Source organism: Psammomys obesus, unplaced genomic scaffold, assembly GCF_907164565.1.
Source record: "Psammomys obesus unplaced genomic scaffold, mPsaObe1.curated_primary_1811, whole genome shotgun sequence".
Taxonomy (NCBI): domain Eukaryota; kingdom Metazoa; phylum Chordata; class Mammalia; order Rodentia; family Muridae; genus Psammomys; species Psammomys obesus.
Window position 1 is genome coordinate 7,407,897 of NW_026592710.1, and position 23,097 is coordinate 7,430,993.

The window sequence follows — 23,097 nt, forward strand, 5'->3', positions numbered from 1 at the left end:
TGATTATTTTTGTTTTGTGTTTTTTATCCTGAGATGGTATCATATGGTCCAGGCTGGCTCAAACTTGCTAAGAGGCCAAGGATGACACTGAACTCTTACTCTTCTGCCTCTGCCTCCACGTGCTGGGATATTACTGTGTGTCCCATGCCTGGCTCTTACCTACACATTCTGACTGTTACTAGGCACCTAAATAAAAAACGGAGAAACTGCTGGGTGAGGTGGCACGTGCCCGTAATCCCAGCACTCAGGGAGAGAGGCAGGCAGATCAATGTGAGTTCGAGACCAGCCTGGTCCACAAAGTGAGTCCAGGACAGCCACAGTTACATGAAGAAACCCTGTCTCAAAAAAGAAAAAAAAAAAAAAAAAAATGGAGAAACTGGACAGGAGGCAAAGTAATCAGAGACTAGTTTCTATGTCAGTGCTGCTTGGAGGAGAGGCAGACCTGACTCTGTAGGACTGCCATCCTTGGAGAGGGAATGTCCTCAGAGGACAGCCTTACCTGTGAAGGCAGAAGGTCGGAATGCAGCCAAACGGGGCAGCAGATTAAGGATTGTCATTTGGATCAGCGAGTTCTTGCTGCTCCTGCACTTCAGCACCCACTGGCACACCTGAGAGAGGAGGGACACAGGGTTGGCAGGGAAAAAGAGCTGTGGGGCTGCGGGGAAGAAGGAAGGGCCATTTGCTATTTACCTGATCAAATTTCTCTTCCATCAAGTCTCTGCAACAGCGGCTTTCAACCAGCGTGGACTTGGTAGGGCTGGGGGAAGCCCCAAATCCCATGAGGCCTTGGTGGGAGCTGTACCCCAGCAGTCCCACCAAGGCATTTGACTGCTGGGGCTGCACAGCCTGGAAGCTGGTGAAGGGGGTAATGTGCCGAGGCTTCGTCCCGAAGCCCATCAGGTCTTTGCAGTACTTGTCATGTACAAGCTGCTGCTGGGTGATTTCTTCCATCTCTTCTCTCAGACGCTATGCACATGTAAGGAAGGAAAAAAATAGTCACTTTTGCTTTTGAGCGGCCTTCACCCTGTGCACAGTGAGTCTGCAGAACAATACACTTGACCGACCCTGAGGAGCAACTACCTGCAAAGTGGAGGGGCTGCTCTTCATCTGGACTACCATTTTTCTAGAGCTTTGCAAAGGGCCAGGTCCTGTCCTAATGTAGGTAGAAGACCACCTTTTACTGAGCATGAAAGAAATCTCAGCAGGCCACCTGCCTGGAGTTCCTGTCACCAACCCTGCCAGGTTCAGGGAGGATCTTGTGAAGGTGGCCCTGTGCTGGCTTACTGCACAAGCAGGAAGACCTGAGCTCAGATGTCCAACACCCATGTAGCAAGCTGGGCATGGCTGTGGCTGCACGCCTGCACTGCTAGTGCTAGGAGGCCGAGACAGGAGCTCCAGCGCTCCCTGGGCAGCTGGTCCTTGCTGAATCATTGAGCAACAAGTTCAGTGAGAGGAGAGACCTCGCTTCAGAAAAAATCTGTAGCTTCCACACTCCCATGCGCGTGCGCGCACACACACACACAAACATGAACACATCAAAATAAGGTTTTTTTAAAGTTATTCTTCACAATTTATGAACAGCCTACCACTGCACAAAAGACCACTCAATGATTCCCTATACTCTGTAGATACCCTGCTACCTGGCCTGAGGTTTTCCATAGCTTCTGCTCATCTGCTCCGGCACACGGGTACTCGTCCTGCCGTCATGAACCACAGCCTACCTGCTGTGGCTCTTTCTTCCTTAGATGCTGGTATGGCTTTCTGCTTATCTCCTTCATGACTGTGCTCAAACACCCACTTGGGCTTTCTCCATTCCACTCCCTTGTGGTACCAGTCTTCACAGCACATGACAACATACAACTTACCACAACGTATTTTTATCTACATGGGTACTGTCTGTCTCCCCTGCTAGATCAAGACCCGCTTTGTTCATTGCTCTTTGTTCTAGCTCTCTGGGCTCACTGTTGCTGGTATATACTAGGTTTTCTACTAATACCTGGCGAATGAGAAAACATCCTTACATTTTAGGAGTTTCCTTATAATTCACAAAGCACCTTTGAAAGAACCATTTCACTTAGTGCTGACACCTTTATACATTGGGGGATATTCTTGTTTCACTAGGAGAAACCAAGGTCCCAGAACTGTCTGCACTACAGCTGAACTGGGTAGGGCAATTTCAGAGTGCTCCTATTTACACTATGCCTACTACTATCAGGGCTGTGCTGGGCACTTGGGAACAGCCCTGAGCAAAAGGATGACCATGAGGCTTGTCTGAATCACACAGTATACAGAAGTAGAGTCAAACATTTCCTACTACTCCATGTGTTACCCTGACCCAGGCAATAGCTATTACCACCAATCACTGTCTGTTAAGTCAGGGAACCATGGGGTGAAATTCCATGCCAACAGATCCTCACGGGAAGTCTCATAGATGGGAATTTTACTTCAATATACCCTGACTCCTATTTCCTCAGTATCTGAGTCACTACATCTAACTGAAGCTGGCCAGACTATTCCAGGAGTCTCCTGTGGCAGTGACCAGAATGCTACCTCAACTACAAGAGCCTTGATCAAGAGGCCTTGGTGTTGCTTGGAGTTCCAGCACCAAACCTATGCCATGGCCATATGGGCTGCTCATGGCCAACGACAGAAGGCAAGGATGCTGTAGCTTGTCTGCTCTTCCTTTGCTGGCCCACTTTGACATAAGGACCTCACAAAAGCTTCATACAGAGACAAAGACACAGCCACTGCTTTTCTCTTATACACTCAGGGCGATGTGGACTCAGCCCTTCCTGTTTTCTCTCACAAGCTGCAAAATCCTTCCATCTTTAAACTTAGCTAACAACCTAACTCTCTGACTTCATTCCCACCTCTCCACACAGCCAGAGGTGTCAGAAATTTACAACACCCCATTGATTCCCATGTGCATACCACTAACGTCTGTGCCTGCAATTAGAATAAAACTGCTGACCACAGTGAGCCTAACTGGACTCTACTCCTCTCTGATACCATCTCCTCCTTCTCCTTCACTCATAACCGAGCGGCCATCTGCCCCATGCCAAACTCTCTCCCACCTCAAAGCCTCTGCTTAGAATACAGTTCCCAGCCACGTGCAAAGCAGCCTCATTCAATCATGTGGCTCTCACTCAGACGGCACCACCTCAGCCTCCACTTACCCTTCCATTTCACTGCCTGCTTCATGGTTCTCAGACTTGCTACCACCTAAAATCATCTATCTGCAGCTCTGAGAAGACAAAGACATTCTTTGCCTGCTGAAAGGCTGGCTCTGGAGCCCGGGCTCCCAGTTTCTCACCTCACCCTCCATGCTACTGATTCGGACGAGCTCGTTGAGGATCAGCAAGGCCCCGTGGATCCGATCATCTCGATTCATCCCCTTCTCCTTGGCCAGGGTCTCATCAAACCCTTTTTCTGCCTCTTCAAATGTGTGCTAAGTAAAGAAAATGGCTTTATTACCTCATGTTTGAGGTAGAAAACACAGGCTGACCCCCTTAACCTCTCTACTCGGAGGTTCAGAGGCATTCCAGTGCCCACTAGTGAGGAGCCTCATGCCAGCATCAATACTGGCTTACAAGCTCTTTTGTTTAATTTAGCTCCAATGCTACAATATGCCTTTGAGCAAATGCCACTGTCACCTCTGTCTGATGGTCCAAAGGAATTAGATGACTTGTCCAATATCCCACAACAAAGACTGTGAGAGAAGGGAGGCCAGTTCTCTTGTTCCCATATTTAGGACTCCTTCTGTGACATACATTTCCTTGGCAACAGACATCACCACAGGACTCGGGACACTGAATCGGAAACATTGCTTTTCTAGACTTTAACAACTGCTGATAGGAAGGCAGTGGACACCAGCTTTTATTTATGTTTTGAAACAGTGTTTCATCAGGCACCCCAGATTGGCCTTGAACTCATTTTTTGTTACAGGACTTAAGCTTGGCTGTTTAATTATATTTTGAAGTGATGATGATGTGGGCACTGCTGGCAAAATTTCAATTATCAAATGCTGTTTTTGTTTTAGAGTCAGGGTCTCACTATAAATACCTGGAAGTCCTTGAATGCAGAGACCTGTCTGTCTGATTCCCAAACAAACTTTAAAGACATGGTCCAGAGGCTGGGGGTGTTCAGTTGGCAGCGTTTATCTGACATGCATGAAGCTCTGGGTTCAATGCCCAGCACGGCATAAAACTGGGCATGGCAGTTTGTGCCTATCATGTTAACACTAAGGTGGCAGAGGCAGGAAAATCTCAAGTCATACTAAGCCCCAAATTCTTACCTTCTTGCCTCAGCCTCCCAGTACTGGGATTACAGGGTTGCGACACAACAGTCAGTCTTGAATCCTAGTCTAACTGACACATTTTCATTCTTAGTGATGCATAAAATAATGGCATGACTACCAATGTATCTTTACTAAGAAAATGCAATAAAGTAACTACTGATTCACAGTGAACAGAAGAAAACCATGCCAGGCCCAAACAAATTTAAGGCCTGCTCCCTGGCCATCCATGATTCTCTAAGCAAAAGTGCTTTGCTAGTGGCTAGTGTAGAGCCATCCCCTCACCCTGTACCACTGAGGCTTCTGCATCTCCTTCGGCTCCCGCTGGGTGGTGAGAATCAGACAGGCACGAAGGGCAGCCACAGCTCCCTCTCGGATGGCCTGCTTGGGGTCCCACACGGCCACAAAAATGTTGTCAAAGAAGGGCTGCACTTGCTGGAAGAAGAAAGTGGGGACGCTGATGGCCAGCTCACGGAGAACGAGGACCTGGGAAAGAAGGGCAAACAGAACTCTTATTCATACCAGGACTTTGGTCTCTCAGGACATACCCCTGCCATCCTAGAACATCTCCCACTCTCCTATCTGGGAAAGCCTGGCGCCAGAGAGACAAAGGAAGACCAACCAAGCACCTTAGTGCTCACCACCTGGCTGCTGACAAACACAGAATGCTGGCACTATCTGAACACACTCAGGACAGGCAGGTGTTTGACACTTTATTCAACACTAAACCAACAGCCTAGAACCATGCCTGCAGTCCAGAAGAGTCAATAAATATTTACTGGATGAAAACCTCTTTGATGTTCAATTTTGTAACTATTTTCATTTAAGAGAAGACTAGCGTCTTTAGTTAATGCTACCATGCTACAAAGTTGTGAATGACAAAGCCACTAGCCAGGGCTAATGCTTGTGTTACTTCCTTGAACCAACTGGAAAACAGCTGCGGATGCTTCCAACCTCAAACCCTGAAATCCTCTTCCCAAGAAAGGCTTCATAAAGAGGCAAAGCACAAAAGAAGGCACCACTGCTCCCCAGCCCTGGCTGGCTCAGTCCTGTGGGTACTCACAGCTGCATGTCTCCGGCCCTCATTCCGGTCAGCACCCAGCCATTCCAATGCTCGCTTCACTTCAAACTCCACATACTCAGCAGTGAAAGTATCCCCTGCCATAGCAAGGCGGCCAATGGCCTTGGATGCCATTTCCATGACTACTGGATCGCTCGAGGGAAGGAGGTTCCGAAGGTAGTTGGCAAACCTGCCAATTCTGGTGGAATTTCCACCTTCCACTCCTATGAGGCTGGCTAGAAACGAAAGCAAAGGTGACCATGTGGTGTGTTCTGGAATGCAAGTGGCCTGGAGCTAAATGCTGGTGCGTGAACCCTTACTCCAGTCTCAGTATGGTTCTCCAGTAGGTTAAATTTTTGTTCCAGAACTATGTAAGTAAATCAAAATTATCTCATCTAACACATTTGTATATCTCCTTTCTAGGAGAGAAAACACTTAAGGCTGAGTGACAATTTACAGGATTCATGGCTAGCCCCTGGGCAAACAGCACCCATTTCTACTTTTGCATTTGTGAGTCCCACTGTGCCACGTCCTGGTCAACCGTAAAGTCAGACCTGCAAAAGGCAATCTAGGGCCGAAGAATGAAAACCTGGCTTTTAGTCTCAGCTCTGGCAAAATGGCTACACAAGTGACTTACCAGTTGGGAAACTCAGTTGTCACATCCTAGAGCATGATTTACCAGTGTTCCAGGACTTGTTAGCATTAGCACTAGTCTATGGGCACCAAAAACTACAAGCTCCTTAAAACTCTTTTAAAATAAAGATGAAGTAGATACTACTCCTTTAGCACGTGCAGAGAGGGGCACAGTGAACACAAAGACAATCTGTCCAGTGTCCCTAATAATTGCTGCCTGGGGGCTGTCCTTACCAATGGCCAAGATGCCACCTTTCCTCTCATTGGCATCTGAGCTGGAAACTAGTTCAAAAATGTGATGGTTCAACTGATCATAGAAGCGAGTAGACTCCTCTTGACTCATCTGCAAGGGAAAGCATGCACAGAAAAGATTTCTGTTATCGTTCCACAGGTGATGGTGAGAGGGCAGGGAGGGAGAAGGGACTGACATATCTCCCCACTGGTGACAGCAGGTGGGGGGCTGGCATATCTCCCCACTGGTGATAGCAGTCGGGGCTGGCAACTTGACATTAGGATAGAGAGGTTGCAGGCACAGTTCAAACCAAAGGCAAAGCTATCACCCATTTCCATAGCTATAAAACAAAGAACTGACCACATGACTCCTGTTTATTTAGTAACTGCTTGCTGATTCTCTACGAGAATAGCTTGTCTTAAAATCATCCTGATACCAGTGAGAGGAAGGTAAGCAAGTCAGTGTCTCTGTTCAGAAAGTTCCAGAACATCAACTCTCCAAACCTATCCCAATCACTGTCAGATACAAAGAACCGAGGGGCTGGTGATAAGGGGAAAAAAGTCATACTAAATAAAACAAAGGGCTGAAATGTGGCCATAACAAGCTCAGCATCACAGAACTGTGCAGCTGCTGCAAAGGAGCCTGAGAACCCAAGGACATGAAAGCCGGTGGGCTTTCAAATACTCACAGAGCTGCAGTGGCCATCTAAACAAGACCCAGTCCCCAGCAAGGGCTAGCCCCAAAGCACACCAGACCAACCTCTCGAAGCTCCATGGTGACATAGTGCTGGAGCTCCTTGGCTGCTTTGGCCCGGGTCTCCTCATTCCGGCTCTTTAGCCCGCTGGCAAACTGCTGCAGAACACTCACATTGCTAGATGTGGTGGCGCTGGCTGTGGCCACGGCAGGACCTGTCCCGAGCATCTTGCCCTGAGGTTCTTTGGAAAAGAACATCCTTCAATATTCTCTTCAAAATTTTTTTTAAGAATAAAACCTTTTTTTTTTTTACATTTATTTTTGTGCACACAACAAATGTGAGGAGGTCAGAGGACAACTTACAGGAGTTAATTGTCTCCTCCTTTCATGTGGACCCCAGAGATAAAACTCAGGTTGTCAAACCTTGGCAGCAGGTATCTTTGCCCACTGAGCCATCTTGCTGGTCCCTTAAAAAAAATTTTTTTTTAAAGTAAGTATTATATTCTCAGCATGACCTTGAACTTATTATGCAGCTGGCGGCCTGGAACTGATATCCGGCATACACTGCCACCTGCTGGGATTTTGGGGCTGCTAAGGACTCCAAGCTAAGTTTTGTGCAGGGTAGGCAAGCATTCTACCAAAACTGAGCTACACCCTCAGCCCCATCTTTCAATATTCTATAAACTATGGTGATAAATTCATTTGTGGCTTTACTCCCTAACACAGATTTCCACTCACCCATGCCAGGTACAGGACTCTAGAAACTACCTGTGCTCAAATCCTGATGCAAAGTTATATTCCTTAAGGGAGACACTTAGATTCCTCAAATTCCATGGCAACGCACTAGACTGGATGATAGTACCTAACTTGTGGGTTGAAGTGAGGATTGTGGTTAAAAGTGCTTCTGGAAGCATATCACGCAGCTCTCAGTCACTGTTATAACTACTGCGGATGTGGCTAGGGTCAGGTACCAGAAGTGGGGAGGTGGAGAGGGAATTAAGACTAAGATTTCTCCTTTTCCTCCGAGTGCCATTTGCGGGAGGATGACTATGCTACAGCAGCCCTGCCCAACAGAAATAGAATACAAGCCACGTAATTTTATTTCTTTTATATTTGCTTATGCATGTCTGAGTGTATGACACATACAAAGGCCAGAGAGGACATCAGGTCCCCCAAAACTGGAGTCAGGCAGTTGTAAGCTGCCTGACAAGGGCAATGCGAACCAACCAGGGTCCACTGAATGAGCTGTAACTGCTCTTAAGTGCTGACAAATTCCCAGCCCCCATGTAATTTTAAATTTTCTACTTGCCAAAGAATAAAACAGGTGAAACGGATATACTGTACTCAACTCAGTAATTCAAAAACCCATTCTGATGTCTTATGGAAATAAAAACGTACTTATATCTTTCCTATTCTTATTTTGGGTCCAAGCTTCCAAAATCTAGCGTTTATCTCAGCCTGGATCTATCATATACCTCAGGTGATCAACCTGTGGTATAATGCAGCCAGCCTACACGGGTCCTAGCATAGCTGGGATTCATCCATGGGTTCTGAACCTGTAGCCTCTACCAAATGTGGGTAGAATATACTGGGGGGCCAGGGAGGCTAGCAAGATGCCCCAGTGACTAAAGGATCTTGCTGCGAAGTCTGATGACTGAGTTTGATTGTTAGGACAAACAAGGTGAAGAAGGGAACTGACTCCTATAATTTGTCCTTAGAGATGTGCTCCATTGCATGTAAGGCACCCCCCCCCCCGAGAAAGGGGCAACACACTTAAACTGTGAGCTAAAAGACACCATTCACTCCTCAATTATGTGCTGTTTGTTCCCCCAGTGAATTTACAATGGGGGGTGGGGGGTGGGGGGGCTACAACAAAGCGGCCATAAAAAAAGGGGCAGCCCACCATGTCATGGAAGTAATAATCTATCCTTCCAGATTATACAAAAAACAAACAAGCAACAAACAAAAAACCACAGTTCCTGATGCACCTTGGTTTTAAATTTGTTTGTGAGACACAGCCTAACATGCACCGAACCCTGGGTTCAATCCCCAGTACCACATAACCAGGGCATGTCACACACCTTTAAACCCAGCGGAGGATCAGAAGTTCAAGGTCATACTCTGGGAGAAGGGGATAAACAAACAAACAAACAAAAAGGAATAAAGTTTTGAAAAGCTTTCAGATACTACATTGCTGAGGAAAACATATACCATAAAAGACAGGACCCTTTTAGGGAGGAAGAAACCACCACTAAGTGTGTACACACAGCAGGAAGGAGACTGACACTCAATTTCTATTCTCATGAAAGTAATTAAGAGTCACTTTAGCGTTTACCCCCAAGCCAGCTGCCCCAGGCTGGATTCAAAGAAACTACTTGGAACCACAAATCCCAAAGGTTTTGGCCATGCTTTAGGGGAAGGCTGAAACGTGAAGTGAGGGCGTGAGAGAAGCAGCCCCTGCTGCGTGAGCTAGGAGGTCTGGGTCGCCCGACGGGTCTCCACGGTGCGGTGGAGGGGGCTGACCCCGAAGCTGGAGCTCCCAGAGCAGGCGCCACCATCTGAAGGTGGTTCTGGAGGGGTGACTGAGACCGGGAAGGAGACCAAACTGCGCCACGGTAGACCCGGAGAGGATCCGCCGGCCGGGGGTCCCCGGGAGGGCGCGGGGCCGGCCGCCCCGGTGGCGGGGCATGGTTCTGAGGCGCGGTACGGTCCAGACAGGCGGCTTCCCGGGCCTCCCCCAGCACGGCCCACACTGGCCGTGAGTCTGGACATCCCGCCAGCCGCAAGCGCCTGCCTCCAGGCCCCAGACTCACCGCGCGGCTTCGGCCACCGCCTCAGCTGCCGCCGCCGGAGCCGGTACCGCCTCTTCAGAGCCCCCAGCCCCACCACCCGCCTTCCCCGCTGTCCTTTAGGCCCGGGATGGGGAGGGCGGGCTCTCAAGCCCTATGACCAATCAGCGAGCCGCTATCGAAGACGGGCATGACCATTCACCAATAATCACGAAGAAGTGAAGCTTCGGGACCGGCTTCTGTGGGGTGGAGATTGCTCAAATAGACAAAACACGCGGCCAATGGCAGGCAAAAGAAGGCAAAGGACTCTTCCGGAGAGCCAATCAGCCGTGAGTTGACTTCGGTCACTTCCACGCACACATCCGGCTCGTCGCTGCTAGGATTCCCCCTCCGTACGAAATGTGCCACTGTGGAGCCTCCGTGTAGTGGAGAGCGGGTCGGAGGGTCGGGAACGCGCTAGACATGATGCCGAGAAAGGGCTGTTTGTCTTCTGCCCTAGAATTACTGCAGAAGACATATATTGGGAATCGGTTTACTGAGGGATTCGTGCTTTCTCCTTTGTAAAATATAATACGCATTTGCAAGTTTTAGTTATTCTCACTGCCCCCAATTTGCCTTACTTTTGAGTTCATTCTCGAGAGACCATCACCAAGAACTACTTTGAATAAAATATTTTAAGGCAAAAATCCTTAAAAAAAAATCTTTCAGTTAATCCCAACATTCAGGGAGGCAGAGGCAGGCGGCTCGCTGTGAGTTCAAGGCCAGCCTGTCTACAAAGTGAGTCCAGGACAGCCAAGGCTACTCCAAGAAACCGTGTCTTGAAAAACAATTTTTTTCAGACAGACAATAGCCAGACCTGGGGATGAGAGCGCTTGCCCAAAATGCATGAAAATCGTGGGCTCAATCCCCAGCACCCGTGTAAAGGGCACCCCTGTAATCCCGCTATTTTGGAGGTGGAGGGAGGATCAGAAATAAATTCAGCGTCAGGCTAGAGAGATAGATGCCTTAGTGCTTAGGAGCGCTGTCCGTCCTTCCAGAGAACACTCAGATAACGGCTCACAGCTGCCTGTAAATCCAGTTCTAGCGGATCTGACTCTCTAATCTGGCCTCTGTCAGAATCAGGCACACACGTGGTGCACAAAACCGACAGGGAGGCAAGCGTCACTACATAAAAATAAATTAAAATTTTATAAAAATTTAAAAGATAAATTGAAAAGAGTTAAAATTTTTCTAATAAAATTTACATATTTTTTTTGTTTACATCTTTATTTTTGTCAGTGTTGTAATAAACAGTGAGCACTCCTAAATACCTTGAATTAGGAATTCGAGTGAAATACTAAATACATTAATATTAAGAGAAACACGTGAAGCTATTAATAATGATAATGCAAAAAAAAATAGTTGCTAATAAGATGAAGTTTCCCAGTTAGTTAAAAAAAAAAAGTTTTTAGGGCTGTAGAAATGGCTCAGAAGTTAATAGGTCTGGCAGCTCTTCCTAAAGGTCCTGAGTTCAATTCCCAGCAACCAGCAACTTCTCTGTGTAGCCTTGGCTGTCCTGGACTCTCTTTGTAACCCAGGCTGACCTCTAACTCACAGAAATCTGCCTGCCTCTGCCTCCCTGAGTGTTGGGATTACAAGTGTGTGCCACCACACCTGGCTTCAACAGTTCTTTTTATTATACAACTAACTGGTGGTAATGTCTAAAGAAAGTCTTCCCCAAATCTCATTTCATATTAGTTGGCATTTTTTTGTTGTAGTATAACTTGTGCTTTGTTTTCGTTGTTTTTAATTATTAATGAAAAAAATGTTTTACAAAAGATTTATCTATTTTTTACGTATGCAGTGTCCTGCCTTGCATGCCAGGAGAGGGCACCAGATTTCATTATAGATGGTTGTGAGCCATCATATGGTTGCTGGAAATTAAATTCAGGACCTCTGGAAGAGCAGCCAGTGCTCTTAACCTTTGAGCACTTAAACCCTTAAAATCCCTCCAGCCCTACCTTTTTGTCAGTTGGGTGTGGTGGTGAACACCTGTAATTCCAGCACTCAGGGAGGCAGCGGCAGAGGCAGATCACTGTGAGTTCAAGGCTAGCCTGGTCTGCAAAGTGAGCCCAGAACAACCAAGGATCTTTTGTCTTGACACTTTACAAAGTTAAGGTAATTTACTACTGTGAAAAAAGTTATTTCTCTTAGTTGCATGTTCTTCATTATGTCTAATTTTTTTTAAGGCAATGCCTTAGCCCTGGCTAAGACTTGCTATGTAGAGTTCCAGGTGAGGCTGGCTTCAAACTGAATGAAATGCATGCAGCAAAGAAACCAAAACAGGGGCTGGAGAGATGGCTCAGTGGTTAAGAGCACCATCTGCTCCTGCAGAGGTCCCGAGTTTAATTCCCAACAACCACATGGTGGCTGCCAACCACCTATAATGGGATCTGATGCCCTCTTCTGTCATGCAGGCACGCATGCAGATAAAGTGCTCATACATATAAATAAATAAGTTAAAAAAAAAAAAACCAAAACAGATGCTCAGGAGGTGAAGAGAGGTAAAGTTTATTCCAACCTGCCAAAGCTATTTCCTGAGAGAATAGAGAAACGCTGTGGGGTGGGGTGTGATGGGGAATAGGATGAATGGGTTTCCAGGGTACCTGGCAGGAAGTGAGCCTGTGAGCTGCGCTGGAGGCTTATGAGTGGTTCTGAGGGAGCCCAGAGCTAACAGACACACAGTCATATGTTACTACAAGAGCTATACCTTTTGCCAGAGATAAGGAGAATGACTCCTTTTAGCAAGTAGGAACTATCTTCAAGGCCCTGAGGGAATGCTGACTTTGGTTCATCTCCATGCCTAGCTTCAACTTGTTTTTTGTTTCTTTTTCCTGTGTTTTGAGACAAGATCTCACTATGTATTCCTGACTCTCCTGGAACTCACTATGTAGACCAGGCTGGCCTTGGACTCACTGAGATCCTCTTGCCTCTGGAGTGCTGGGCTTAAAGGCATACATCAGACTTGCCTGACAGTCTGCATTTTTTAATCACTTCAATTTTTCTAGGATCTATAAGAATCCCAGGCCAACGAGAGTGACACAGTGAGACCTGTTAATCCCTACCAATCGAGAATAAGGCCACTACCACAATTTTGAGCCAAATTTGAGGCAAGCTTGGTTTTATACCCAAGAGCTGGCCAGGGATACCTCCTAAATCAGGTTAAAGAGCAGATCTGAATCTATTTCTTGGGCTTCTTTTAAAGAATAAAAATCACAAGTGGTAGCAAAGCAGATTTACAGAGGAGAGACAATAGGACAATAGGGAAACACAGAATAAAATCTCAAAAAAAAAAAAAAATTAGAGAGGGCCCGGGTGGCCTAAAAACAAACAAAAAACAAACAAACAAACAAATCAAGGTCATGGGTTGGTGTCAGGCTCCAAAACACAGATTTAAGAATAGCAACTCAAAGCCTAGCACAAGCCTGTAATCCCAGCACTTAGGCAAGCAGAGGCAGGAGGATCTCTGTGAGTTTGAGGCCAGTTTGGTCTACAGAGCTAGACCAGGACAGCCAAAGATACACAGAGAAATTCTGTCTCCAAAAACAAACAAAATAAAACAAAACCAAAAGATAATAGTAACTCAGCTCTTAGAGTAAATGGAAACTTAATTTTAACACATAATGGCTCCTGCCTTCAAAATAGAGTCAGGCAGGTTTCTCAGCCCTGTCTCAAATATAGTTGTGTATGTGTGACATTTTTCCAATTTAATACATAGGAAACATTATCAATGTTTTACAATTTAAAAACTAATTGGGAACTTTTACCTTATTAACAAATACTTAACATCTATAATCCTGGCTCTCGGACAACTGAAGAGGAGGGTCTTGAGTTCCAGGCTACATTTGATGCCGTGTCAAAAAGTAAGAGGGGCTCAGCAAGATGGCACAGGGAAAAAGGCACTTGCCACCAAACCTCAAGACCCGAGTTCAAACCCCAAAACACACATGGTGGAAGGACAGAACCCTGCAAGTTGTCCTCTGACTTAGCACATGTGCACCCCTTCCATAGGTAGATGTTTTTAAAAAGCAAAACAACATTAATTTAAAATTTAAGATTTAAAATAAGGAGTGGAGAGAAGACTCATGGTTGGGTACTTGCTGCTTCCTCTACAGGACTCAGGTTCAGTTCCCGAATTCCCATAAATCCACATAAAACCAAGTGTGGGTGAACGCTTGTAATCCCAGCACTCAGGGAGTTGGGACAATGCAAGGCTGGATCAGAATTTCAAGGTCATTATGGGCTACCTTGGCAGGTCCCAGGCGGCCTGGGCTGTAGTAAAAAGTCAAGTAAGCCCCTGATTTTTTACTATTGTATGTGAATAGGTGTTCTGTCTGTCTGTCTGCATACCTACCGTGACCTCCCTGCATACAGACCAGGTGCATGCCTGGTGCCCTTAGAGGTCAGATCCCCGGAACTGAATTACAGACATGTGAGCTGCCTTTGTGAGTATTGAGATCAAACCCAGGTCCTCTGGAAGAGCAGCCACTGTTCTTAACCATTGAACAACCAGCCTTGGCCCTGTCTCCAAATACAAAGCAAAAATCAGTATATCGTGTGGGTCTTCGTATCTTAACACAAAGAAAACTTCCTACTTCCTTTTCTTAAAGCTATACGTGCATATTCCTTCATATTGTACCATATTTTCTTTTCCTGGCTGTTTACAAACTTTTTCTTCTTTTCCTTCTCTCGCCTGCTCCCCTCCCCTCCTCTCCCCTCCCCTCCTGTCCTCTCCTCTTCTCTCTCCTTCTCTTCTATTCGGTTTCTTCTCTTTTCGAAACCATTCCCTCTTCCAAACTCTTCTTGCTGGGAGGTGGTGGCACACGACTTCAATCCCAGCAGAGTTGGGCAGATCTCTTGAGTTTGAGGCTAGCCTGGCCTATAGAATGAGCTCCAGAACAGCCAGGACTTGTCAGAGAAACCCTGGGGGTTGGGGGTGGAGGGAGGCAGGGTCTCATGCAGTTTGAGTTGGTCTCAATTTTCTTAAACTGTCTTCCTCTCGTCATCTCTTAAATTCTAGGATCACAAAAATGCACCACCATGTCCAACATGCGCACAGTATTTTCAACGTAGCATTTATTGGGGTAATCTTCCGCATCACAATGAGTCTTATTTCTTATTTCAGTGAGTAAAATGGCCCAGTACATTTCAAGGCGACACGCCCTGAAATACTCGGCCGACTAATGTTGAGTCTTAAGTTTAATTTACTTGTTGAACTCGAGATCCGGCCTTGACCACGCCCCTGTCCGGCCTTCGCCCGGCCCTGCCCGCCGCCGGACTGGGTTTCCGGCCGGCGTCCTGAGCCCGACGCACAAGATGGCGGCGCCGGTGGCCCGCTGGAGGTTGCAGATTGAGGCGAGTTGTTGAGTTGTGGCACGCGGAAGGGGATCCCAGTCAAGCCTCCTCGCTCAGGTGACAGGTGGTCGGGCAGCACCGCTGGGCCCCGTTGCGGTGCATGGCCTGCTCTCTGGTGTCTTCAGTTTTTACCGCCTCCCAAGCCCTGTCCCCGGGCGGAACCAAAAGGAAGGTCAGGCCAGGCTGTCCCGCCTATCTTCGTCCTGGGGCGGTTCCCTTGAGTGGCTCACTTTTAGAATTGACTTTAGCCACGTGTAGCTTCAATGGCTGAAGTGCAGGCCCCGGGGGAGAAGATCAATATCCAGGCAGGAGAGACGACCAAGGTCGGGGACAGGGACCTGCTGGAGAACGACTGGCCCGAGCAGGACAGGCTTACACAACGATCCTGGAGACAGAAGTGCGCCTCCTATGTGTTGGCCTTGCGGCCCTGGAGCTTCAGTGCCTCACTCACCCCTGTGGCCCTGGGCAGTGCCTTGGCCTACAGATCCCAGGGGGTCCTGGATCCCAGGCTCTTGGTGGGTTGTGCAGTGGTTGTCCTGGCTGTGCACGGGGCCGGCAATTTGGTCAACACTTACTATGACTTTTCCAAGGGCATTGACCACAAAAAGAGTGATGACAGGACTCTTGTGGACCGAATTTTGGAGCCCCAAGATGTTGTTCGATTTGGAGTCTTCCTCTATACCTTGGGCTGTGTTTGTGCCGCTTGCCTCTACTACCTGTCCACTCTGAAACTGGAGCACTTGGCTCTTATCTACTTTGGAGGCTTGTCTGGCTCCTTTCTCTACACAGGAGGTAAGAATTGGCCTGTTTCCTGTTTCTTGCCCAATTGCCTGGACTGGAAACTTCTACTTTACATAGGAATTGTAGAAGTGTCAAAGACACCTTACTAAATTAGGCCATTTGATTGGAAATCCAAAATGTGTGTGCCTTGGATACTTTGAAAATCTTATGTTGTGAAGGTCGTAGTTTGGCAGTAGATTGTGCACATTACGTACCGGCTAGGGACATGGCTTAGCCTCTAAGATCTTTTACTGTAGGGGCTGGAAAGATGGCTCAGTGGTTAAGTGGCTGCTCTTCTACAGGTCTTGAGTTTCCCAGCAACCACATGGTGGCTCACAAGTATCTAATGGGATCTGATGCTCTCTTCTGGCATGCAGGCATACATGCAAACAGAGCCCTCATATGCATAAAAATACATAAATAAAGAAATCTTAATAAACCTGGCAGGGGAGACACCATGATCTCAAAGGTGCTTTTCCCAAGCCCAGGCTTAGCCACTGCACTCTAATGTGCTGACCCCCGCGACTTTCCTAAATGTGGGGAGCTCAACTGCATTAAAAAGAAAAGAAAAGATCTTTTGCTATTCTTGCAGAGGGCCCATGTTCAATTCCAAGCCCCCATGTTGAGTGCCACACAAACACGTTTAACTTCAGCTTCATGAGCTCTAACACCCTCTTGGAGCCTCATTGGGCATTACCACACATGGGCACATACACACAGAGAAACACACATATATCAATAAAATCTTAAAAACATCGGAAGAAAAAACCCCACAAAAACCAAAACCATAGCGTGGACTGGCAAAATAGCTCAACAGATAAAGTCACCTACTGCCCAGCCTGGTAGAAGGTAGAAGGAGAGGACCAGCTTCCAAAAGTTGTCCTCAAATCTGTCTTGTCACATGTATATGCACACACTCAAACCAAAAGTTAATATATAATAAGACAGCATATAATAACTATGGAAACCATTGACAGAGGCATTTAATCTTTTTGTCGTTATCTTCCCTTGTAATCTTTAATCACTTGTCTGGTCCGTCATTAACTGACGTGTGATGCAGTGCATAACTGGGTGTAAGAGGTGCTGTGGCTGGGCCAGAGAAGGGGACCCTAATGGCTATTTTAAATAGTTTGGTTGTCGTGGGCCTCACTAAAGAGGTAACACCTGAGCTAGACTGAAGGCAATGAGAGATCGTGTGTAGACATGGTAACCAAGTGCCGAAGTGCTTGGTAGCTTTGAGGACTAGGAAGAAGTCCGCCCTGTGCATGAGGGAAGTAGTCCAGGGAGGCAGAGGAAGAGAGCTGTGTCTGGGGAGTTGGGGGAGGCTTGGAAACTTCCTAGGCCCTTTGGGCCTCTGGACTTCTTTTTTTTTTTTTTTTTTAAGATTTATTATTTTTTATACAGTATTCTGTCTGCACGTGCCCATGCATGCCAGAAGAGGGTGCCAAATCTCAGTATAGATGGTTGTGAGCCACCATGTGGTTGCTGGGAATTGAACTCAGGACCCTAGGAAGAGCAGCCAGTGCTCTTAACCTCTGAGCCATCTCTCCAGCCCATGGACTTCTTTACTCTGAAGTGCCCGGAGCCATTGCTGGGTTTTGAATAGCAATGTGATGTCATGCTTTGAAAGAATCTCTCCGACTATGTATTGGGAATAGGTAAGCAGGTGCGCAAGGGTGGAAGAACAAGGACCACATCAGAGGCCCCTGAGCAGCCCAGGCAAGATGTTTGGTGGCTTGCATTAGGCTGGCGGCCACAGAGAGGTAAGTCAGGTTCTGAATGGGCTTTGGAGGTAGACAGTGTGTCCCAGTGGACTGGATCTTAGGTAGAGATACCACAGAACTAAGTTTGACTCAGAAGGTTTGGTCTGAGCCACTGGAAAGCTACAGTTGATGTCATCATGGCAAACAGGGGAGAAGGACGTTTTTGCTTTTTTAATTTATTTATTTATTATGTATACAATGTTCTGTCTGCATGTACATCTACCTGCATGCCAGAAGAGGGCACCAGCTCTCATTGTAGATGGTAGTGAGTTACCATGTGGTCACTGGGAATTGAACTCAGGACCTCTGGAATAGCAGTCAGTGCTCTTAACCTCTGAGCCATCTCTCCAGATAGCCCCCCTCCCTTTTTTTTTTTTTTTTTTTTTTTTTTTCGAGATAGGGTTTCTCTGTAGCCCTGGCTGTCCTGGACTTGCTTTGTAGACCAGGCTGGCTGCAAACTCACAAAGGTCCGCTTGCCCCTGCCTCCCCAAGTGCTGGGATCACAGGCATGCTAAGGCTAAGGCAAGGTTTTTGGAGGGAGGTTGGGAGATCAACTCTGGACATCTTAACATCTGCTAAGAGCTCCAAGCTCAGATATTGAGTAAAGCAGGTTATAGAGGAGGCCTGGGCTCCTCTTATAGATAACATTATAGGGTTGGTGAGATTGTTAAGAGAGAGTGTTGGTAAAAAGCACAGAGGACCATTTCTAGGCCCTACAGCCCTCTTACCTCAGAGAAGGGGAAGATGAGGACCATGTAAAGGAGACTGAAGGTGTGGGAAGAAAATCAAGAGACTGTAGTTACCTAGAAGGCAGTTGAAAATTTAGGGCTATTAAAAGAGTTTGAGGCAGCCAGGTGGTGGTGTAATACGCTTTTAATCCCAGCACTCAGGAGGCAGAGGCAAGCGGATCTTTAGTTTGAGGCCAGCCTGGCCTACAGACTTAGTTCCAGGACAGCCAGGACTACCCAGAGAACCTCTGTCTCGTAAAAACAAAAAAAGTTTGAGGCAGAGGCAGGCAGAACTTCGTAAGTTCGAGGCACAGATGCATACATGTAAATAAAAATAAATGTTGAAAATAAAATATTCTACCAGCCCAGGGACTAACTCCTCAACACACAAACCTCCTGAGTTCTTCTCTATACCATGGTGTTCTCCTTAGTTAAGTGATATTTTAACGAAGACTTGAAGGAAATGGAACTGGCCATCGGTTAGAATTAGAGTCTGATTGCACTCTGATTGAAGGGCCAACAAGTGTAAGGGTCTGGGGTCCCGTGTAGTCCAGAGGAAGAATGAGGCCCAGGGAGAGGTCAGCAGGGGCCACACTCAGAACAGGCTGGTTGTCCATCTCCATCTCTGTTGGCTACTCCCCGCTCCTCAGCCTCTGGAGCTCAGTCCAGAGGTCCCTTTTTCTCTCCCATGGCTCCTTTGTTGATTATAACCAGTCTCACTTGTTAAGTGGTAACTCTTAAGCTCAAGGCTTATAAACTCCAGGCTCGCATCTGACTTCTCTTGGGAGACTGTGGGGTCTAGACAGCCCCCAGTGCCCTCCTCACTCGTACAGCATGGCAAGTGTGTACCTTACCTGTGAGCCATACCCCTGCTCATCAGCTTTTAGTCATTCCTAGACCATGTGAAGTCAGATTCCTGGTTATCTCTTCAAAGACACCTACAGCTTTCTCATTTTACACAGTGACATTTTTTCCCTCCTCTCTCTTGGTGTGTGTGTGTGTGTGTGTGTGGTTTGGAACACAGGGCCCCTCACATGCTAGGCAGGCACTCCACTGAGCTGCATCCCTAGCTCACTCATAACTTCATCCTTTTAGCTCTTCAGGCCCAGAGCCATGAGCATCCTTCTTAACTTTGTTAGCCGGGTGTGGGGGTGCATGCCTGTAATCCCAGCACTCTCAGATAACCATGTCCTCAGATAACCAAGCCTGAGGACACACCTTTTGCTGTGAGGAATTGGCTTCCTGGTGCTGGGGGGCTGAGGAGTCTTGCCTGTGGTGCCTTATGGGGATGCTGCATTCAAAAACCAGGGGTACTCATTTAGTGCCAGCTGCTTCTAGGAAGCTGAAATTGGCCAGATCTTGGTCCTTGGTCTGTGTGGTTGTAGATCCCCTGTAGACCATCGTCACCTGTCATTTTAGACAGATACCCCAAGGCCAAGCTGTATAGCATCAGTAGATCCAAAGGCTCTGCAGGTATCTGTAGCAATAAAAGTTTGGGTCCCCTCTCTGGCCAGCTTTTGCCATTGCACATGGCTTTACCTGTTCCAATTTGAGTGTGAAGTTTTCCTGACCTCAGTTCTAGTAGGAAGTGTTTGTTACTGTGGCTCTGTGTTCAGTTCAGCCCTAGTGCCAAGGACTGGGGAGCCAGTTGTGACAAGCCCGGTGTTAGGACTGTTATTCCAAGGACACGGGGTTGTTGAGGGTTTGAGTGTTCGGAAAGGGCAAACCCAGAGTTTTAAAGGCATGCTGGGATGGGGTAGGGAGTTTACAAGATCAAAAATCACTAGGAGGGTGTTGCAGTATTCCAGAGTAAGATGACCCTGACTTGGACCTGGCTGGAAGGCAGTGGGATGTGGTGTGGCGCTGGGGCTGGAGGGAGGGGCTGGAGGGAGAGAATAGGCAGGCTTTGGAGCAGAATGGTAAGTGGGGATAATTTGGTTTTCATTGGTGGGAACCACAGAGGGCACACTATTTTCATTATATGGGTGACAGTTTTTTTCAGTGGAAGTGTATAGGTTGTGAAATACCATAATCTTTCACTGGGGTCTTTCAAACCAGAAGACTTGGGAGGAAGAAGGCAAGATGTCCGTTCTGCCTTGCAGGGCCGGAGAAGGGTTTTCTGCCCCAGATCACAAAACCTTTCATGTTCTTAGGCTCATGTCATCTCTGTGAACCAGGAGTTCAGAGTAGAACTCCTTTGTGGCAAACACTGGGTTTGGGGACAAATCCTAAAAGGCAAACTTGACAGGTAGTTGGCAGCTGGACTTAGAAATCTGAGTTTGTATAGGATAATTTGGGGGTACCCCAGTAATTGCTCACCCTCATAGCCTCTCACCAGACATGGTCATCTCTTGGATAGCCCCTCAGTGTCCAGCCCTTGATTTACAGCTCCTCTTTGACTTTTCTGGCTGCAGGAATTGGATTCAAATATGTGGCACTGGGAGACCTCATCATCCTCATCACTTTTGGCCCACTGGCTGTGATGTTCGCCTATGCTGTCCAGGTGGGGTCCTTGGCCATCTTCCCTCTAGTCTACGCCATCCCTCTGGCCCTCAGCACAGAAGCCATTCTCCATTCCAACAACACCAGGGACATAGAGTCTGACCGGCAGGCTGGCATCGTCACGCTGGCGATCCTCATCGGGCCCACCTTCTCCTATGTGCTCTACAACACGCTGCTCTTTCTGCCCTACCTGATCTTCAGCATCCTGGCCACACACTGCAGCATAAGCCTGGCACTGCCCCTGCTCACCATCCCCATGGCCTTCTCCCTTGAGAGGCAGTTCCGCAGCCAGGCTTTCAACAAGCTGCCCCAGAGGACAGCCAAACTCAACCTCCTGCTGGGGCTTTTCTATGTCTTTGGCATCATCCTGGCACCAGCAGGCAGTCTGCCCAGGCTCTGAGGAGACCAGCAGCTCTCACCACAGCACAGTCCCTCCTTAGGATGGGTAGAATCCAGAGACTGAGCAGGGGTGCCACTGGCCAGGGTGGGTGCTCAGCAGAGTGGATGAGCTTCTGCCCTTGTGTGTTGGGATTATCTTTGTAAAGATATGAAACTGTTCTAGTGTCCGTAGATGGATTGGACACACTGTCCTTGTGTTATTTATAATCTCCACTAGAGGGTGTTGTCAGGCCACTTTAGGATGAAAGGTCCATCTTCCCCTGTTCTAGACGGTATACCCTAACAGTCTGTGAAGGAGCTGTGTCCCAAAAGGGCCGTAGTGATGAGACACTGTACTGTCCTGTTACCTTTGCACGTAGGAAGTGGCAGTAATTGGTGCCAGGCCCCATTTGCAGGGAGCACCTGTCGCCCAAATGAATGTGCTGCCTGCTAGAGAAAGTCCCTCATTAACATAAAGCTCCCGGCTTTTTGTGTAGGTGGTGGTTCAGACATTTCTGTCCTTCATCTCTCCTTTCACTCATCACCACTGTTGAGGAAAGTGGCAGTTTACCCCGCAGCAAAACGATCAAGCCTGGGGCACCTGAGAAAAGCTTTCGTGTGTTGTGGTGGGGCTGGGCTGCTTCCCCTGTAGAGTCCACTAGGATGGCAGTAATTATTGGGACCCAAAGCGGTAGTGTCCAGACTGGGCAGCAGTAACACATGAGTCAGGGTACTTCTCTGTCCACAGAGCCAGAGCAGGGCTTGCTGAATGTACAAGCCAACGGACAACAGTCCTGGCCCCACTCTGCTAGATCGAGAGACCTTGCTAGTGAAAGGTCTATGAAATACATCCCTCCTCTCCTTGTGCTCTGTTGCCTGTCTTGTCCAGAGGGTGGCTTCAGTGAGATCACATCCAAAGGATGTTGTACCCTTCGAAGTATGACACCTTGTGCTGAGATGACCACACCGTCCTCAGTGAGCTTTATTCTGTGACCAGCTGTCCTGGAGGGTACTACAGGTTCTTGGCCTGCAGAAAACCACCTTGAGTTAGCACTGGGTCATTTCCTTGGGAAAAAACGTATTTAAAAACTGCCCAGAGTTCCTCTGTAGTCAGTGTGGTTTGTTTACCAGAGAGCTGGGGTCCTTGAGCTTGGATCAGGGACCGGAAACCTAGGGAAGGGGTGCTCCTTTCCTGTTCTCCCCAGCATGCCAGGTTTGTGGCATGTGGTGGTTTTGGGTGTCCTGCCTTTGGAGAAGCCCCTATGACCTCTGTTGGGAATGACCATTGTTACCTGGAGCCTGGATGGCCAGCGGCTCTCAGGGCCACAAGCCAGGCCTGACACATGACTACCCTCTCAAAACTGGGTCAGCTGCTACACCTTGTTGGGTGCAGGTTTTAATGTCTATTTTTATATATGATCCCCAAAGGCCATATTTGGGGCCACATTTTTTATACAGGCCACCATAATTTGTATTCTGTCTCCTGATTCAATGAAAGTTTCCTATAGATTTGTTAATTAAAATAAACAGTATTCATGAGCAGCTTCGTGTTTCTTTGCTTTCTTCCTGCTCTTACTGTGGGTTGTGCAGAGACTTCAGGGAGTGCCAGGCATGGGGGTGCAGTACTCGGGAGACAGCTGCTGGAACTCTGGGAGTTTGAGGCCAGCCAGGGATACACAGTGAAACCCTGTCTCCAGGACGAAAACTCATTCCAGGACTTTGGGACAGTGCAGTGTGGTGGAGGGGTACTTTGTTACCAGCGATGAATTTGGGTACAGTTTGACCAGGGTTGATGGCTTGTCTTGTCTGGTTTTATTGGTTCTAACTTGACACAAGCTAGAGTCATTGGAA

At 47.6% G+C, this 23,097-nt stretch overlaps 2 protein-coding genes across 3 annotated transcripts in view; one reads left to right on the forward strand and one right to left on the reverse strand.

Annotated features, from left to right (window-relative positions):
- Positions 1-9,804, reverse strand: part of Mtor (mechanistic target of rapamycin kinase) — a 108,176-nt gene extending 98,372 nt beyond the window's left edge. Inside the window, exons 1-9 of one of the 2 annotated variants that reach the window (XM_055615097.1) lie at positions 9,726-9,804; positions 7,276-7,379; positions 6,979-7,154; positions 6,222-6,330; positions 5,358-5,590; positions 4,580-4,780; positions 3,314-3,448; positions 691-966; positions 500-608 (exon numbers count right to left, since the gene is read on the reverse strand). In XM_055615097.1, the coding sequence (XP_055471072.1) occupies positions 500-608; positions 691-966; positions 3,314-3,448; positions 4,580-4,780; positions 5,358-5,590; positions 6,222-6,330; positions 6,979-7,140 (1,225 nt within the window). In that variant the 5' untranslated portion in view covers positions 7,141-7,154; positions 7,276-7,379; positions 9,726-9,804. The remainder of the gene's footprint in view (positions 1-499; positions 609-690; positions 967-3,313; positions 3,449-4,579; positions 4,781-5,357; positions 5,591-6,221; positions 6,331-6,978; positions 7,155-7,275; positions 7,380-9,725) is intronic. The other variant, XM_055615099.1, reaches the window with a different exon arrangement.
- Positions 9,805-15,050: 5,246 nt separating this feature from the next.
- Ubiad1 (UbiA prenyltransferase domain containing 1) lies at positions 15,051-22,782 on the forward strand. Its single transcript, XM_055615365.1, has 2 exons — positions 15,051-15,887; positions 20,781-22,782. Exons 1-2 carry the CDS (start codon positions 15,359-15,361, stop codon positions 21,266-21,268), a joined length of 1,017 nt encoding a protein of 338 aa, XP_055471340.1. The 5' UTR covers positions 15,051-15,358; the 3' UTR covers positions 21,269-22,782.
- Positions 22,783-23,097: the final 315 nt, after the last annotated feature.